The 15,315-nt window shown below is 33.4% G+C and overlaps 1 protein-coding gene across 1 annotated transcript in view; it reads left to right on the top strand.

Moving 5' to 3' along the window:
• LOC122798396 (ras-related and estrogen-regulated growth inhibitor-like) overlaps nt 1–14,890 on the top strand; it is a 180,927-nt gene extending 166,037 nt beyond the window's left edge. The window contains exon 4 of the mRNA XM_044067301.1: nt 13,300–14,890. Coding sequence (XP_043923236.1) covers nt 13,300–13,782 — 483 coding nt within the window. The 3' untranslated portion in view covers nt 13,783–14,890. The remainder of the gene's footprint in view (nt 1–13,299) is intronic.
• Nucleotides 14,891–15,315: the final 425 nt, after the last annotated feature.

The following is a 15,315-nucleotide window of genomic DNA, read 5'->3' as shown; positions in this document are numbered from 1 at the left end:
GTGCTATTTTGTCTTATAAACAGTCTGAAGAAGCAAATGTTATTTGCGAAAGCACTTACTTTTTGCAATAAATTTATTCTGCAATAATTTCTTGCCGTATGGAACCACTTTTGTTTTTATTTGTACACAAGAAAATAGTGATACACATTCATTTAAATTTTATATCTTGGAACTTGTTTTTAATAGTAAAAGAGGGGGTGATCTCTCAAATAAAACTGAAAGATGTGAAAACAAATGAATTTTATGTTTTAGAGATGCTATACCCCCTGGTCTTAATGAAGTATATTCACTGAAAACTTAACTAACATACCTATATACTTGTATAAAATAAAGATGGTTCACTTTAAGAAGTTTTGTTACCAGTAAATCAGTATAAAAAGGGTAGGTTTAAAATCAAAGCATTGTAGCCTGAGGAAGCGGACTAAAGTCTGTGAAAGTACTTTTTTTGTTCTGTACTAGCTGGAAATAAAAATGTTGGATTTTATTCAAATTTTATGGTTTTGATGTTGCTTTTTTATTTCTTCTTTCCTAATAACAATGAATTAATAAGATACACTTTTCCTATACATTAATCGGGTCTATATTACCTTGTCCAAAGGCATTTTCATTGAATATCTTTTCATCGACACATAAACAGTGAAGTCCCAAAACTCAGAATGGCCACTTCAGCAAATTTTTCCCAGAGGAAAAAATGCCTGGCTGTCATCAGGAATTTGCCCTTTTCTCCACTGCAGTGTGATCTCGGAGTTGGTATATTTAGTTAGGGGGTGTGGGGGTGAATCCCCACACTACATAGGGTCTGAGAGTTTGTTTGATGTTTGGTTGGCCAAGAAATTTTTTTCCCCTGGGAGAAATTTGCTGAAGTGGCCATTTGGTGTTTTGGGACTTCGCTGTTTATGTGTTGATGAAAAGGCGTTCAATGAAAATGTCTTTCGATGAGGTAATAGAGACCCCATTAATCTATATATTTTTTATAATAAATAAATATCCTTTATTTCCTTTATTATCAGATCACATCCTCTTATGATCTTTTTTATCAAAATTTATCCCCAAAACAAATATTTCCTTCATAAAAAAATTGAATACCTGCTAATTTATTGTGACATCCAATCCTTAATTTTTCTTTATTAATTATCATATCTCTTCCTCTTAAACTTTTGGCTAAATAAATAACTTCTCATTCACTCTTGTTTTTAGTTGCTATAATAATCATTTGAATAAGACATCATAACTGGAATTTCAATCTCTGGATTTTCTAACTTGCATTCTTCATTCTCTGATTTACCTGTATAACTACTGCATTCATAACCAAAGCAAATAAAATACTGCTCATAGGACACCCTTGCCTTATACCATTATTCATATCTATTTCTTTACTTATCCATCCATTAATCCATTAATTAAAACCCTTATTTTAGTGTTCTCATAGGCAGTTATACACACTTGCTTGACCTTATTGTTAATATTGTACATGTCCATTATTTTCCACAAAATATCATGATGTTTAGAATCAAATGCTTTATTAATATTACCTACCATTAGTTTTACATCTTCTTTATTCCTATTTATATCATCTGTAATTTTTCCCACTATAATTAATATGTCCTGCCATCCCTTTCCTCTTATACTGTATGCACGCTCCTCCATGATATATTGCATCTTACTTTCAAATCTTTCTGTTATTTTCATAAATATATTATAATCTGTAGTATTTACTATTTAAAACTGTCTCCAATTTTTTATATATTGTCTTTATTCCTTCTTCCATTGTAAATTTTAATATTCTACTATGCAATTCTTTATATTATAACCCATTATTCAACCATTTATTAAATACACATATTCAAAAATTTTTCTGCCATCATTCTTGAATTTTATACATTTTAAACTCAGTATGGTTGGGAGATTGCCATAATGGCTAAGGTGTTCACCTCATGAACACAAGGTTTGGGGTTTGATTCTCACATGGGGGTAATTGGCTAGGCTTAAAATAGTCCATAAAGGGCAGTTAGCCTAGTACTAATCTAAGAATCAATGAGTACCATATGGGCCTAATACTGATTCTACATGTAACTGTTTAAATACCTTTTCTAATTAATATAACATAATATATTTACCAAGTTTTCTATTATGTTGCTCAGATTTTTTTTCATTTATATCATGTCTCTTTTTTACTCAATGTTTCTTCTACATAACTTACAACAATTTCCATAATTTTTTGCTGAATGTTCTTTGTATTACTTTCTTTGTCTTTCATTTCTGTCATTATATTACTATTCTGTTTTACAATTTTACTTAAATAAGGGGAAATGTTTTATTTTTCTCCTTTGCAAAAAATACTCCTTGTTATACAATAGTTGTCTAATTCTCTCATAATTTTTCATATAATTCTCTTTCATTCTTATAATAATCTTTATTATTATTTTCCAAATTATCACTTCTCCATGTATTTTAGTATACTTGATTTTTTTTTTCTTTTTCTTTTTTCTTTTTCTACAATAAATAACTATTTTTATATTTTCTTGTAAAAGCAATCCACCAGTCTGGCCAATTGAAGTAAAATACTCTATTAATATAATTGTTCCATAACTGATTAATGTCTTTCATTCCTTTTTTATTCAATGTATTTTTATACCTGCCCCTATCTTTATATACTCTTCATTATAATATATTTCTACCCATATTGCCAAATGATCTGAAAAACCTGTTATAACAGTTTCTTCTTCTATTACACATAATCCTCCTGATACCAACAATTATTATATTTTAATTTTAATGTACCTCTCCCTTAAGTCCATACATTTTTGTTTCATATAACTAATTTTCTGCATTTTATTATTTCCATCATCTTTTTTACATCTTTTCCTCTCTTCTTTAATACTACTTAACTCACAATTGAAATCTCTTGTAATTATTATATCCATGTTAACAAAAACATAATGCAACATTTTCTGAAATAAATCCTCCCTCTCTTTGTTGGTTATATATGCATACATTGAAGTAATTCTGTACACTTTTTCTTGCCATCATAAATCTATAATAGTTGTTCTTCACATTTTTACTAGAATAACATCCAAAATTTTAATTATTCTTCTACACAGAATTGCTATGCTTGAACACTGTTCATTCCCTATGTTCCATATTATTTCCCCATCCAATAATTGTTGTGTCTGAAGTCTTTCTTTTTAAAATTTCTCCACGTCCATTTCTAAGTCAAAGTATGACTAAAGTTCATGAAATTAGCATCGGTTCAGTCTTTCATGTTTGCCAAAAGTGCTCTTTGCAGCACCCGCAATATGTTCAATAATGACTGCTTCTGCAATTTGTATGAAGTTACATGTATTGGTAACATATCTAAGTATGATTGTAAATTCTTTTTTTATAAGACCCATTGCTCCTACTACTACTGGATTTGTCTTGGTATCCTTCTACCACATTGCCTTCATTTCTGCCTGCAAGTCCTCATATTTTATCACTTTGTGTCTCTCTGTACATAAGACACTGTAGTCACTGGGTACAGTGATTTCATTGATCAATACTACTTTTGTCTTCTTTTCATGGACTAGTATAGCTGGTTTTCTTGTATCTATTTTGAATTGTTGGCAATGAATGATCCCATGTGATATAAACTTCATCATTTTCTATAATACTTTGTGGCTCATGTTTCCAATGCTTCTCGGCCACTTCAATATTATAATGTTTGCACAATCCCCAATGCAACAGTCTTGCCACATTATTATGCCTTTCAGTATACAGTCCTTCTGACATACGTATATCACAGCCAACAACAAGATGTATGATTGTTTCCAATTTTGTGTTATGAAACCGTCATTTATCTGTTTCTCCCACATGTTCAGTGGACTTTGCAAACCAAAGTGTACATAGTCCACTATCTTGGGCTGCCAGTATTAACCTTTTGTCTTTTGGTTTAAATTCACCTCTCCTTAACCACTCCTGCATTTGATCCTCATCAATATGAGGTTGTTCCAAAAGTTTTCTATACTTGCAACTATATTTATGCATTTTCCACTTTTCTTGTCTGATTTTTATCTATTTCTGGCGTGATGTCCATTCCCTCTTGACCAAATATGCTTCTTCTAAACTAAGCAGGGAAGTCATCTTAGACTTATTCTCCTCATGTTTCAAAACTTTCACCACATTTGGATCTTGTGAAGTCAGCAGATATTTATGCAGTCCCACGATTGCAGATCTATACATATAATCAATTTAGAGGAGGCCTATACCTCCTTCAGAACAGGGAATATATAGTCTTGGTATGCACTGATTTTTATAAATCATTTGATGAGCATGAAGCATCCTTCTTGTTTTCCTGTCCAACCTATCCAACACCTTTTGGGGACAGTCAGTCACTCCAAAACTGTAGGTTAGGACGGAAGAGCAAATCAGTTTATAGCTTAGACTTTGATCCTAGATGCTAATGCTGTTTTCAGTATTAATTTTAGTCTTCTAAAATATTCCTTACTAAGTTTTATTCTCATTTGTTCATGTTTTATTGTTGATCTTTCATCATCTCCCAAATATTTATACACCCCCTCTTGCTCTGGTTCTTTTATATCACATTCCTGTCCCAAACTGATGTTTTCTTTGTGCTGCAGTTTTCCTGATTTAAAGTTTGATTTTGCACATTTATCAAGACCAAATGGCATTCTTATATCATCTGAAAAAGTTTTGACCACTTGCAGTTGCACTTTCAGTTCCTCATCTGATGAACTATACAGTTTTAAATCATCTGCAAAAAGATGAGAAGCCTTTACACTGTTTTCTAGGAGCCAAATTGTAGCCATGACCTAATCTGTTAGACAGCTTAGTGGGTTAAGGACAAGAAAAAATAGCAGCAGTGACAGGGAGTCGCACTGGAATATTCCCCCATTGAATTTTTATCCCTAGAATAATAAATTGTCCTTTATCATAACTCAGCTGCAAAGTGGTTTCCCACTGTTTCATGGTCATTGTAATATAATTGATCAGTGCAGAGTGCATCATATTTATTTTAAGCACCCTACTGTCAAATGCTTTTTTGTAGTCTATTCATGCCATACTTAAAATCTTCCTCTTTTTACAGTTCCCCAGTATGACTTTATTTACCAGCAAATTATGCTTTGTTCCATATGACTTTCCTTTATTATACTTTTATTCTATTGCCATGATTGACATTTCTTCTAAATGACTGCAAACTCTGTTGGCTTCAATTCCAGTGTATAGTTTATACGTCGTCAGAAGGCAAGTTATTGGTCTATAGTTTTTAGGATTGCTGTTTTTCCTGTTGTTAACCAGGTTGGTGTCTCTTTGTGGTGTGCATAGAAATAGTTCTTTCTTATGGCTAAATCTTCATATAAAGATGTTAATACTTTAAGCCAGAGATTAGGTACTAGATCTGGGCCTGGGATTTTCCAGTTAGGAGACTTTCTTAATTTTGTTCCATTACTTCATCCCATTTCATATCCTGTGCATTTGAACTTCTTATTTTTTCTTTTACTTATTCTATTCATTCAGCATCTTTGTTAGGTACCCCAGGACCTTCATATATATTTCTCCAAAATGTATCTATTTCTTCTTTTTTTGGTGTTGTTTCAATTCCTTTTGCCTTGGCTTCCCAATTCTCTATAAAACTTTTTTGGGTCATCAAATAAATTATTTTGCACTTTTCCTTTATATTTATTTGTATATCTTCTAAGTTTGTCTGCCTGTGCTGATATTTTTAGTTAATTATTTGTGAGATTGCATGATAGATCCTGATCTGTTCTCATACTGTGCATTGCTTTTATCATGTTTATCTTTCTCAGTATTTTTGTTGATCTGTTCCCACTTCTATACTCTCCTAACAGTGACACTTCTTATCTTAATTGCTTTATAGTTTTCTCTATTTGATGCTTCCATGATGGCATTCAATTTCTCCCCTTCCTTTCCATACTACTACATGTTTTTGTGGAAAGATATCTGTTATTAATTTATCTGAACAATAATACATCTTATTTACTTCTATTATATCACATGAATCTCTATGGCCAGTCCTAATTGCTGTGTTTATTCGTTTTATGAAACTTCTAACTTTTCGGGTTTTATTGACGTTCTGCAGTCTATTTCTTTCATTGATCTTAATATGTTTGTCCATTTTATTAACTCAAGCAACTCTTTTTCTCTTAGATAGTTTCTTCTAAACTGATGGCACATTCTTTGTTCTCCATTTCATGCGAGCATTCTATAGAACGTTCCAGAGCATCTTCCTGTGCCACATTCTCTTCAGTTTCATCCTGTGTCATCCATTGTTCTTTTATATGGGAGTTCACTGGCCTATCACTCCACAACATTGACTGTTCAGAGTTGCATGTTTCCTGTTCCTTTAGTTACTGTGTAACTTCAACTGAATGTTTGTACTGGTTTTCTATGAAAGTCTCCAAACTATATTCATATGGCAGCTGATCAGATGTTTCCCACTCCACTGGTTTCTCTTTAATTTTGAGATTAGTTGCTGTATTTTGCTGTGGTGTTATCTGAGTTAGATTGTCGCCACTAAATCCTTAACTTCACAGGTGATTCATAACCTCAGTTTCTATTTCTTTAACATCTCCATTACTAATCCTCTTTTCTACTTTTCCTCTTTGTTTTCTTATTTTTTGTATTGTAAAATTTTTCATGACCAGATACCTTTGCCTGTATTTCTCTTCAAATATCTTTGGTGCTATTCTTTTTGTATTGATTAGTTTTGCTTTCTCCTTTGCATAAATATTGCACCATATTAAATCTCTTTCTTTCCGATATCCATATTTCTTCTTTAGATGTCTCCTGCTCCTCCTGTTTCTCTTTACTTTGGGAACTCATTGTTTCATCATGCTGTAATATAGCCTGTGTTAGACTTTCTACACTAAATCCTTCACTTCGCAAATATTACATAACTTCATCTTCTATTTTTTAACTTCTATATTACTAATCTTGTATTCTACGTTCCCTCTTTGTGATCTTATTTTTTTATTGTAAATTTTCCCATATCTGGATGCAGTTGCCTTTATTTCTTCTCAATTATCTTTGGGACTGCCTTTTTTGTGTTGATTAATTTAGCTTTCTCCTTTGCATAAATATTGCACCATATCAGATCGCTCTTTTTTTCCATGTCCACATTTCTTTTTTATACCCTTCAAAAGTCTCTAGATTTTGTTCTTTATATTTTTACTCTTCCTTGGTCACTTTTTTTCCAAATGGCCGACGTTTCTTGATCTATATAATGTTTTTTATAAATCTGTTGTATTAATGAAGACATTTTTTTATTTGAGGCTTCTGACAGTTTTTCTTGTGGAGGTATTTTTCTTTTCACTAATTTATCTCTTAATCTTTTTGTATTTCTTCTGTCTGGAAATTCTGGGTTTCTTGCATAATAGTTTGTTTGTGTCTTTCGGCTTTTCTCAGTTAGGGGTCGCCACAGCGGAACTCCAGTCCACTAATGATTGGCAGTAGAGTTTTACGTGCTGGCTTGCCGGGCCTAACGCACAACCTTCAATGAAGGAACGCCCATTCACGCATGTCACCACACAGAAGACGCTCTAACTGAGAATCGAATGGGCAACGTCTAACTGTGAGGCAACAATGCTACCGCAGCACCACCACCGTACTCTATCATCTTTATGACTCTTTATGGCTCTATTTTGGCCTATGAGTTTTTTGTGACTTTTGTGGGCTACTACTTCCTTCTGCAACAGGGAGAGCATCCTCCCTCTGGGCCTGGCCTAGTCCCATTGTAGGAATGTTTCCATGTCTTCAGGATTCTACACTGTCATTTATTTTCCATTCTTGGCACCAGTGCACCTATTAGGATTGGGAACTTTTTTTATCTTGGGTCTTGTGCACCCAGCTTTTTTTTCTAGCCTACTTATGTCCATGATATATGATATATAAACTACAGTCTATATATCAGTGTTGTCTTGGATTTTGACACATACTTTCTTTCTGTGTCAAAATCCGTATGCTTTCCAAAATAATTATATTCAGATCAGATTTGTTGCACCAGTCTAAAATTACTATTCTTCTAATATTATTTTTCATACTATTAACACTCACAGAAAGAATCCTTAAGTTACTCGTTTCTTTATTTATTAGTTTAGGAGATATCATCCTGTACAAATCCTTTATGAGAAAGGCTTTATTCATTCCTTTTCTTGTATTTCTTTTTGTTAATAGCTTTAAATATTCTTTATCTAACTTTGACTCTTATAACAATACAAGTATGTATTCCTGCTACCATTTTCCAGCTTATATCCTCTTTCTCACTAACTTCTGATTGTTCTCTAACTCATCGCTTTTATTATCTTTTTCAGCATCTAACTTTTTTCTGCTGTTTCATCTATTTCGGTCTCCTCTTCAGTACTTTAGCTTTCTTTTTGCCTTGATTTGTAGCATTTAACTAATCCTCTTTTTCTTTGCAATCCATCCACAAATATCCCGTTTTACATTTATAGCAGTCAAGTTAACATGTTTTGTTTCATTCCATGTTTTGTCAAACTATTAATTAAATAGCCTTCCTTTCCACAAAAATAACAAGTCTTTGGTTGCTGCAGTATTTTACAATACCCCTGTTACCATCAACTTTTCTAACACTTGGAATATGTGCAGTTTAATCCATTTCCAATTCAATTTTCAGGATAATATTACAGTCCCATGCACCAGTCCATAAACCCCTATTATTATAAACTTTTGAGATATCCATTATGTCTTTATCTACATTTTTAAATGTGCTTTTAAAGTCTGTCTATCCACTTCCATTTGGAATTTTAAGTGTACTTACTTTCTTTTCAGTCTCTAGAAAAGATGTCATTATATATTCATTGCAAGAACTGTCATTCTGACTTTTTTCATATTCACACAAAAATCTTTCCTTGGCTTACAAAAACATGTCACAAAATGTCTCTTTGTTAATTGAATAAACGCTCTTACCTCTTGAACTTTTGTTCCTAATGGTAGAATCACATTGTCCCATACCTCATATCTATTCAGTTCCTTTTCCTTTTAACTCTGTATTCTTACTGTAAACTTTCTTTTTGCATTGTTTTCTTCCCTCTCTCTCTCTCTATTCTCCTTTGCCATGTAGCTGCTGCTGCCTTTGCATACTGCACACATATTCTTTCCACTGGTTCCTCTGATGTCTCCTTTCCATCTCCTTTGTTTGAAGGAGTAAGTCAAACCCCAAAATAGGGATATACCTCCAAAACAGGTACATCATATTAAGGGGTATAATAGGCCTGAAAACAGGAAACTTTTTCCAAAATAGGAAATTTTTAGATGTCTGGCACCAAGTCACTTTCTAAATTAACAACTTGAAAAGTCTAAACGCAAGACATTACAATGCAGTATTATACATAAACATTCACCAACACAATAAATATATTGCATAAATTGCATATATCCTTCACTCCAAATTCAAACACTCATTGTCCAAGATGAAAACAGAAATTAAATTAACATTTTCCCCTGAATAAAAATCTATATTAATATGACATAACCAGTAGGTAGTTTAGAAGCATATCCCAAAGATACCCTTCAGCAACTATTTTCTTTCTTGAAGCCTTTGTTAATCTGTCTGAGCCACTGCAAAACATGCAGAGTACACTAGTACCCAAGTAGCACTGCTAAACCTAGCACATACCGTTCTAAGGCCCAGACTTGAGCTCCCTCCCAAAAAATTTAACCTTCCCCAATCAGCTCAGTTCCTTATTGTCAGTATTGTAATTTGCAAACATAAAGCAAGTAAATAAACTGAATAAAAAAAAAATTCTCAAGTAATAAAAGCACAGCACTATAACCACTTACCCTCTCCAGCTATGAAATGCTAACTATGTAAAAATGTGGAAAACAACAAAAAATGTGTTTCATGTATAGATTTATCAACAAGTTAATGTGCTGGTCCATGAACCCTTTTTAGACACAACCCATGCCACAAGGACAAGGCTAAACACAATATGTATGGGTAGTTTAGGGTTATCAAATAGCTAGCAGGTTTTTAGGATGTGAGAGAAAACTGAAGTGCCTGGAAAAAGCCAGTGCAAACACAAGTAGAACATGTCAATTGCATATAGACAGAAATGAAGAATAAACCATGGAGTAATGAACTTTATTATTAAGACACTACTAATAAAATCATGACCTTTCTTAGAAAAACACACTCAACCAATACAATAGAGTATAAAATACCCAGACAATCACAAAATATAACTCAAAATGCAAGAAAAATGAGAACTATACTCTCAGCCAATAAAAACATATAGCTAAGCAGAAATATTCAGTCTTGAAAAATTGAAAACCAATGCTATAACCAATAATTTCTATCCTTTCACAATACTGTGGTCATATATGCTTCAACACACACACACACAAACACACACACACACACACACACACACACACACACACACACACACACACACACATGAACACACACACACACACACACACACACACACACACAAACACACACACACACACACACACACACACACACACACACACACACACACACACAAACACACACACACACACACACACACACACACACACACACACACACACACACACACACACACACACACGCACACACACACACACGCACCAGATATCCTGCTACTGAATGGTTAAGAAACCTCTGTTGCTCACCTCTTAACTTGTTCATACATATATAGCACATTGAAACATATTTGCACTTTTGGTAATACATCAGCTAAGCACCAAAGTTTGCCAAAGTTTACACAAATCACTGGGTGTATTAGTTAATCTTAGGTAGCATGCTGTGTAAAATGTCTATAAGCAGTAACATCACTTCTATTATTTCTTACAGATTGTATAAATCATAGTAATTCAGTAATCAGATGGCTAGTCATTCACTTTTTTTACTTTTTAAAGCTGGTTCTATAATGAAATGCTGACTTCCAGAAAACGAATGAGCCAAAAAGATGAAAAAAATGTCCTAAACACAAAAGGATAAACAATTCATTTTAAGGGTTTTTAGCAGTGAGTAAACCTCCCCTACATACCCCAATGTGAGGGACAACCCCCCCCCCCCCACACACACTGCACAGACATATGTACCAACTACATGGTTGCACTAACTAGAGGAAAGTAGAAATTTCCTAAAACAAGTAACACTTAGAAACCACAGTGGCAATGATTTCCTATGGGAAACGATGTTCAGCATTATACCTTTCATCTTTTTTTCAATGTGCCACCAATGCTGAAGTAATTTCATCTCAAGTAATTGTAGGAAAGCTGTTCTAAGCTGCTCCTTAGCACTCTCATGAACTATTTCTTTGGAATATTCTTTTTAGTAACATTAGGCTGAGTGCTCTTAAAATGTAATGAATTATTTTAAGCCTCTGATCTTGTTATCAGTGCTACTTTATGCATGGTGGTGCAGCAGTTAGCATTGCCGCCTCACAGCAAGAGGTTCTCTGGTTCGATTCTTGGCTGGGGAGCCTTCTGTGCGGAGTCTGCATGTCCTCTCTGTGGTCACATGTGTTTCCTCCAGATGCTCCAGTTTCCTCCCATATTCCAAAGACATGTAGTAAATGGATTGCACACACTAAAAATTGTCTGTAGGTGCGAGTGTGTGTGCGAGTGAGTGGTATGGATGAATGACAACAGGTCTAGCCACCCGGTGGTGTAAACCTTGTGTCAAGATGATCATCACTCTTGAAGTGACATCCCAACCCCATGTGCAAAAATGGGAAAAAGGGGTAGAGGATGGATGGATGGACTTTATGCAAGCATGGTCAGGATCAAGGATCTATAGCTTGTAACATTTATAAAGCACAATGGCTCCAGATTTATTACATTATTACATTTTAAGAACAGTCACTCTTACTTTACTAAAAGGGACAATTCATGAGAATAGTAAGAAACATTACAGACATAGCATTAACAGAAGTGGAATCAGCTAATGAAAAATGATGATTAGGCAGAAGCCAGTATCTAGATAACTTAGGAGAAGGGTGCCCTGAGAGAAGGTATAATTAAACCATATTTAGTTGAGAGTCCTAGTTATAAGAACAGGGTGAGAATCAAGCAAGTAAGAAGAATAAAATGTAAGAGGTAATGCAGAAGTTTAAGATATAACAGTAGCAATATGAAAGTGAGAGTTAATAAAAACTAGGACATTTTGCAGTCAAATGATGAAATTACAAATTTTATTGTTCCAAAGCCATAATGTTCATATATAAGGTCAAGCAATCTAAAGGAATTATTTAAATAAAGGAATGGTAACAAAAAGAACAGGTATATCTGTGGAGACTGGAAATATTTGTATTCACCCTGCCACAAGTAGATGAAATTATTGTAATGTTTTACAACAAGTAAGGCAGAGGGTTGATCCACTTAGATAAATGTAAATTTGGTTGTTTTCATGTAGGCAAAAATGGAGCATAATTTTAATGTTAGACTGAACAAAAATAACATTATAAGTATAGCAAGCATGCAGATCATTATGAAGAATTTAAATGTTATGTTTTACAGAGAGGTAAACTTTACATGAGAGATGGAAATTTAAGAAATGAATTGCTATTTTCAGAATTAAACAGGCAATTATGTATGAATAGTACAAATAAAGCAGGACTGAATGAAGGTCTGTTTTTACAACCATACATCAGAAAGAGCAGTAGATAAAGTTTTAAACTAAGTTTTTATGTTTGTTAGGTGTACTGCAAAATATGCTTATCTATATGTGAGAAAGCTTATTTATGTGCAACCATGATATAAAATGGTTTGCACATAATAGATATTTAGATTTTTATCTGAGGTTTAACTCATCATTTTATAAGTTTATGTCTGTACTGTAACTTGCATTATGTTTGAAAGCCAAGTACTAAATCTGTGTTATGTGCATCATAAAATATGCGTATTAATGGGTAATTATGGTGCAAAAATAATTTGCCAACAATGGATATTAAGATTTTACTTAGGGTATCACGATTTTATGTTCAATGATCATGTGATTAAGTTTCTGTTTAGACTGATTGTTACGGCAGTTGGTTCCTGAAACCTGATTAAGGACTTGTATTCTATCCAAAAGCAAGGCTAGGAGTGTCTTGTTTTGTTGCTTGAGATAATTTTTGGTCTAGTGTTTTTTTTTTTTTTTTTACAGTATATTTAGTATTCTGTCAGTTTTATGGAGCAGTAATTTGTTGCTTTATGTTTATTATGGGTAGTTTGAGATTATTATTTTTGAGATAACTATCAGCATAATTTTACTGTTATATATTTGAAAAAAATGTCTGATTTTAATATGTGCAATGTGTTCATTTTTAGGAAGAGGATTCATTGCAAATTGAAGAAAAAATCAAATGGGGTGATGGATTTTTAATCGTCTACTCTGTGACAGACAGATGCAGTTTTGATGAAGTGATGAGGCTGTGTTTCCTTGTTAATCACATACATTCAAACTCAAAAAAAGTTGGCACTGATCAGCCACCTGTAGTGATTGTTGCTAACAAAAAGGACCTTGAGTTCGACAGGATGGTTTCTACTGATGATGGCGAAAATCTGTCAAGGGCACTAAAGTTTCCCTTTTATGAGATCTCAGCAAGGGATTGTGTTGAAGATACTGTGCTGGTTTTCAGTGCAGTGTACAATGAGTTTATAAAACAGACAGCTACTTCTCCTTGCCCTTTCAAGAAAAAAACTGTGTCTAAGCTTATTGAAAAAATTCCAAAGATTCAGGCTAATTCAGTACTGGCCTCAAGCGGCAGAAGTTTTAGCTTTAACTCATTCAAAGACTACACATCAGAATAAGCAGAGGCAAGGGACTCACATACTAAAGGTGGACTACATGATGGAACACACACTGTACTTCTGAGGTCTTAACAAACTGGTGTCAGTGTGTTGTTTATTGTTTCATGAGGACCTTACAGAAATTATCTTTAGCAATCTATGGACCTACATTGTCACTGCACACAGAATGAGTATACAAGTCTGTATCTCAGTCAAGGAAAACAATTTAAGCAAATACTTTTAGTTCTAAAAGAGCATTTTAAAGAAGCCATCTGCATGAAATCTTCAAAATCATATGTTATGCACTACAATGATTTTTAATAGACTTATATAGATCTAGTACATGCTTTGCTCTGTCTCATATTAGGTGTTTTCCTGAATTGTTCTGCTGCAGTTAAAGCTGTTTTCCTTCCTGTAATCTTTGTCTCACTCTGGATTGCTCTACAGTTCCTTCCTGCTGCCTTGTTTTATGTAAATACAGCCCATTTCATGGACTCAGACAGTACTGCCCAATAACCATGGCTACATTTACAGCCAGAATCAGCAGGAATTACAAAAGGGGGAAAAGTTCACATGTACAAAAACAGTGCATACTGAATATCATTTATGGTTCAGAGCTGATGCAGTAATTTAGATTTAGTAATGACTTAGATAAAGTGCTTTGGGGAGGACACTGTCTGTAGTTCAGATGCCATATTATTTGTTTCAAATAACTCCATGTGACAAGTTACTTGATCATCTAACCTACAACATTTAGTTAATCTGATGCAACTAGTATTAAAAAATCTATTTCTGTCATAATACAACAGTATTGTTTTCAAAAAGTTTATGTTTCAAATAATGTTAAAGTATTTGTTATAATTTCATTGTCTGTACATTATCTGTATATTGGAGATTTGAACAAATACAAAATGATTATATCTGCTTTATTTAACTTAAACTGTCTGTATAACACTTCTCTTATCTGATTAGTTCTTCAAAGGATTCATTGCTTTAGGTGAACATTTTACTTCCTTGCTTTGAAGTGCTTTAAGTCTTAATTATATTTATTTAATGACATAAATCTGTGTGATGGTCCTTGTATTTCTAATGCATTAATGCCTACTTATAAAAAGAAAAATGTGATACCTCCTCAAAATGTTTCTTTTATTTTGGTATATACATATTAAATGAACCCTTACTAATTGATTTCTAAATCTAAACAGCTTCCAAGGAACACATATGTGGATGTGAAATATTAAGCTTCTTTTCTTTTCAGTTTGCATACCTTCTAAGAAAAATATATCTTATTTTCAAGGTTTCATAGACTCCAAGGCAAATGTTAGACATTTAGTCCACAGGCTATCCGAGTCTAGTTAACAACCATATTCAAAAGTTTCTTCCTGCTTCCAGGATAACGGTATAGGATAGACACAGGAAGAATTTTTGTCTAACCCTACACTTGACACAATTTACTTTAAAATGACAATGGCAGCATTACATTTGATGTGTAATCAAAATTCATTCTGGACATAAGGGATGCATTTAGGAATCAACCTCTCATGTTAATGTGTC

Source organism: Protopterus annectens, chromosome 3.part1 (genome assembly GCF_019279795.1).
Source record: "Protopterus annectens isolate FY-2018-M chromosome 3.part1, PAN1.0, whole genome shotgun sequence".
NCBI lineage: Eukaryota > Metazoa > Chordata > Ceratodontiformes > Protopteridae > Protopterus > Protopterus annectens.
This window is presented reverse-complemented; position numbering and strand designations above follow the sequence as displayed.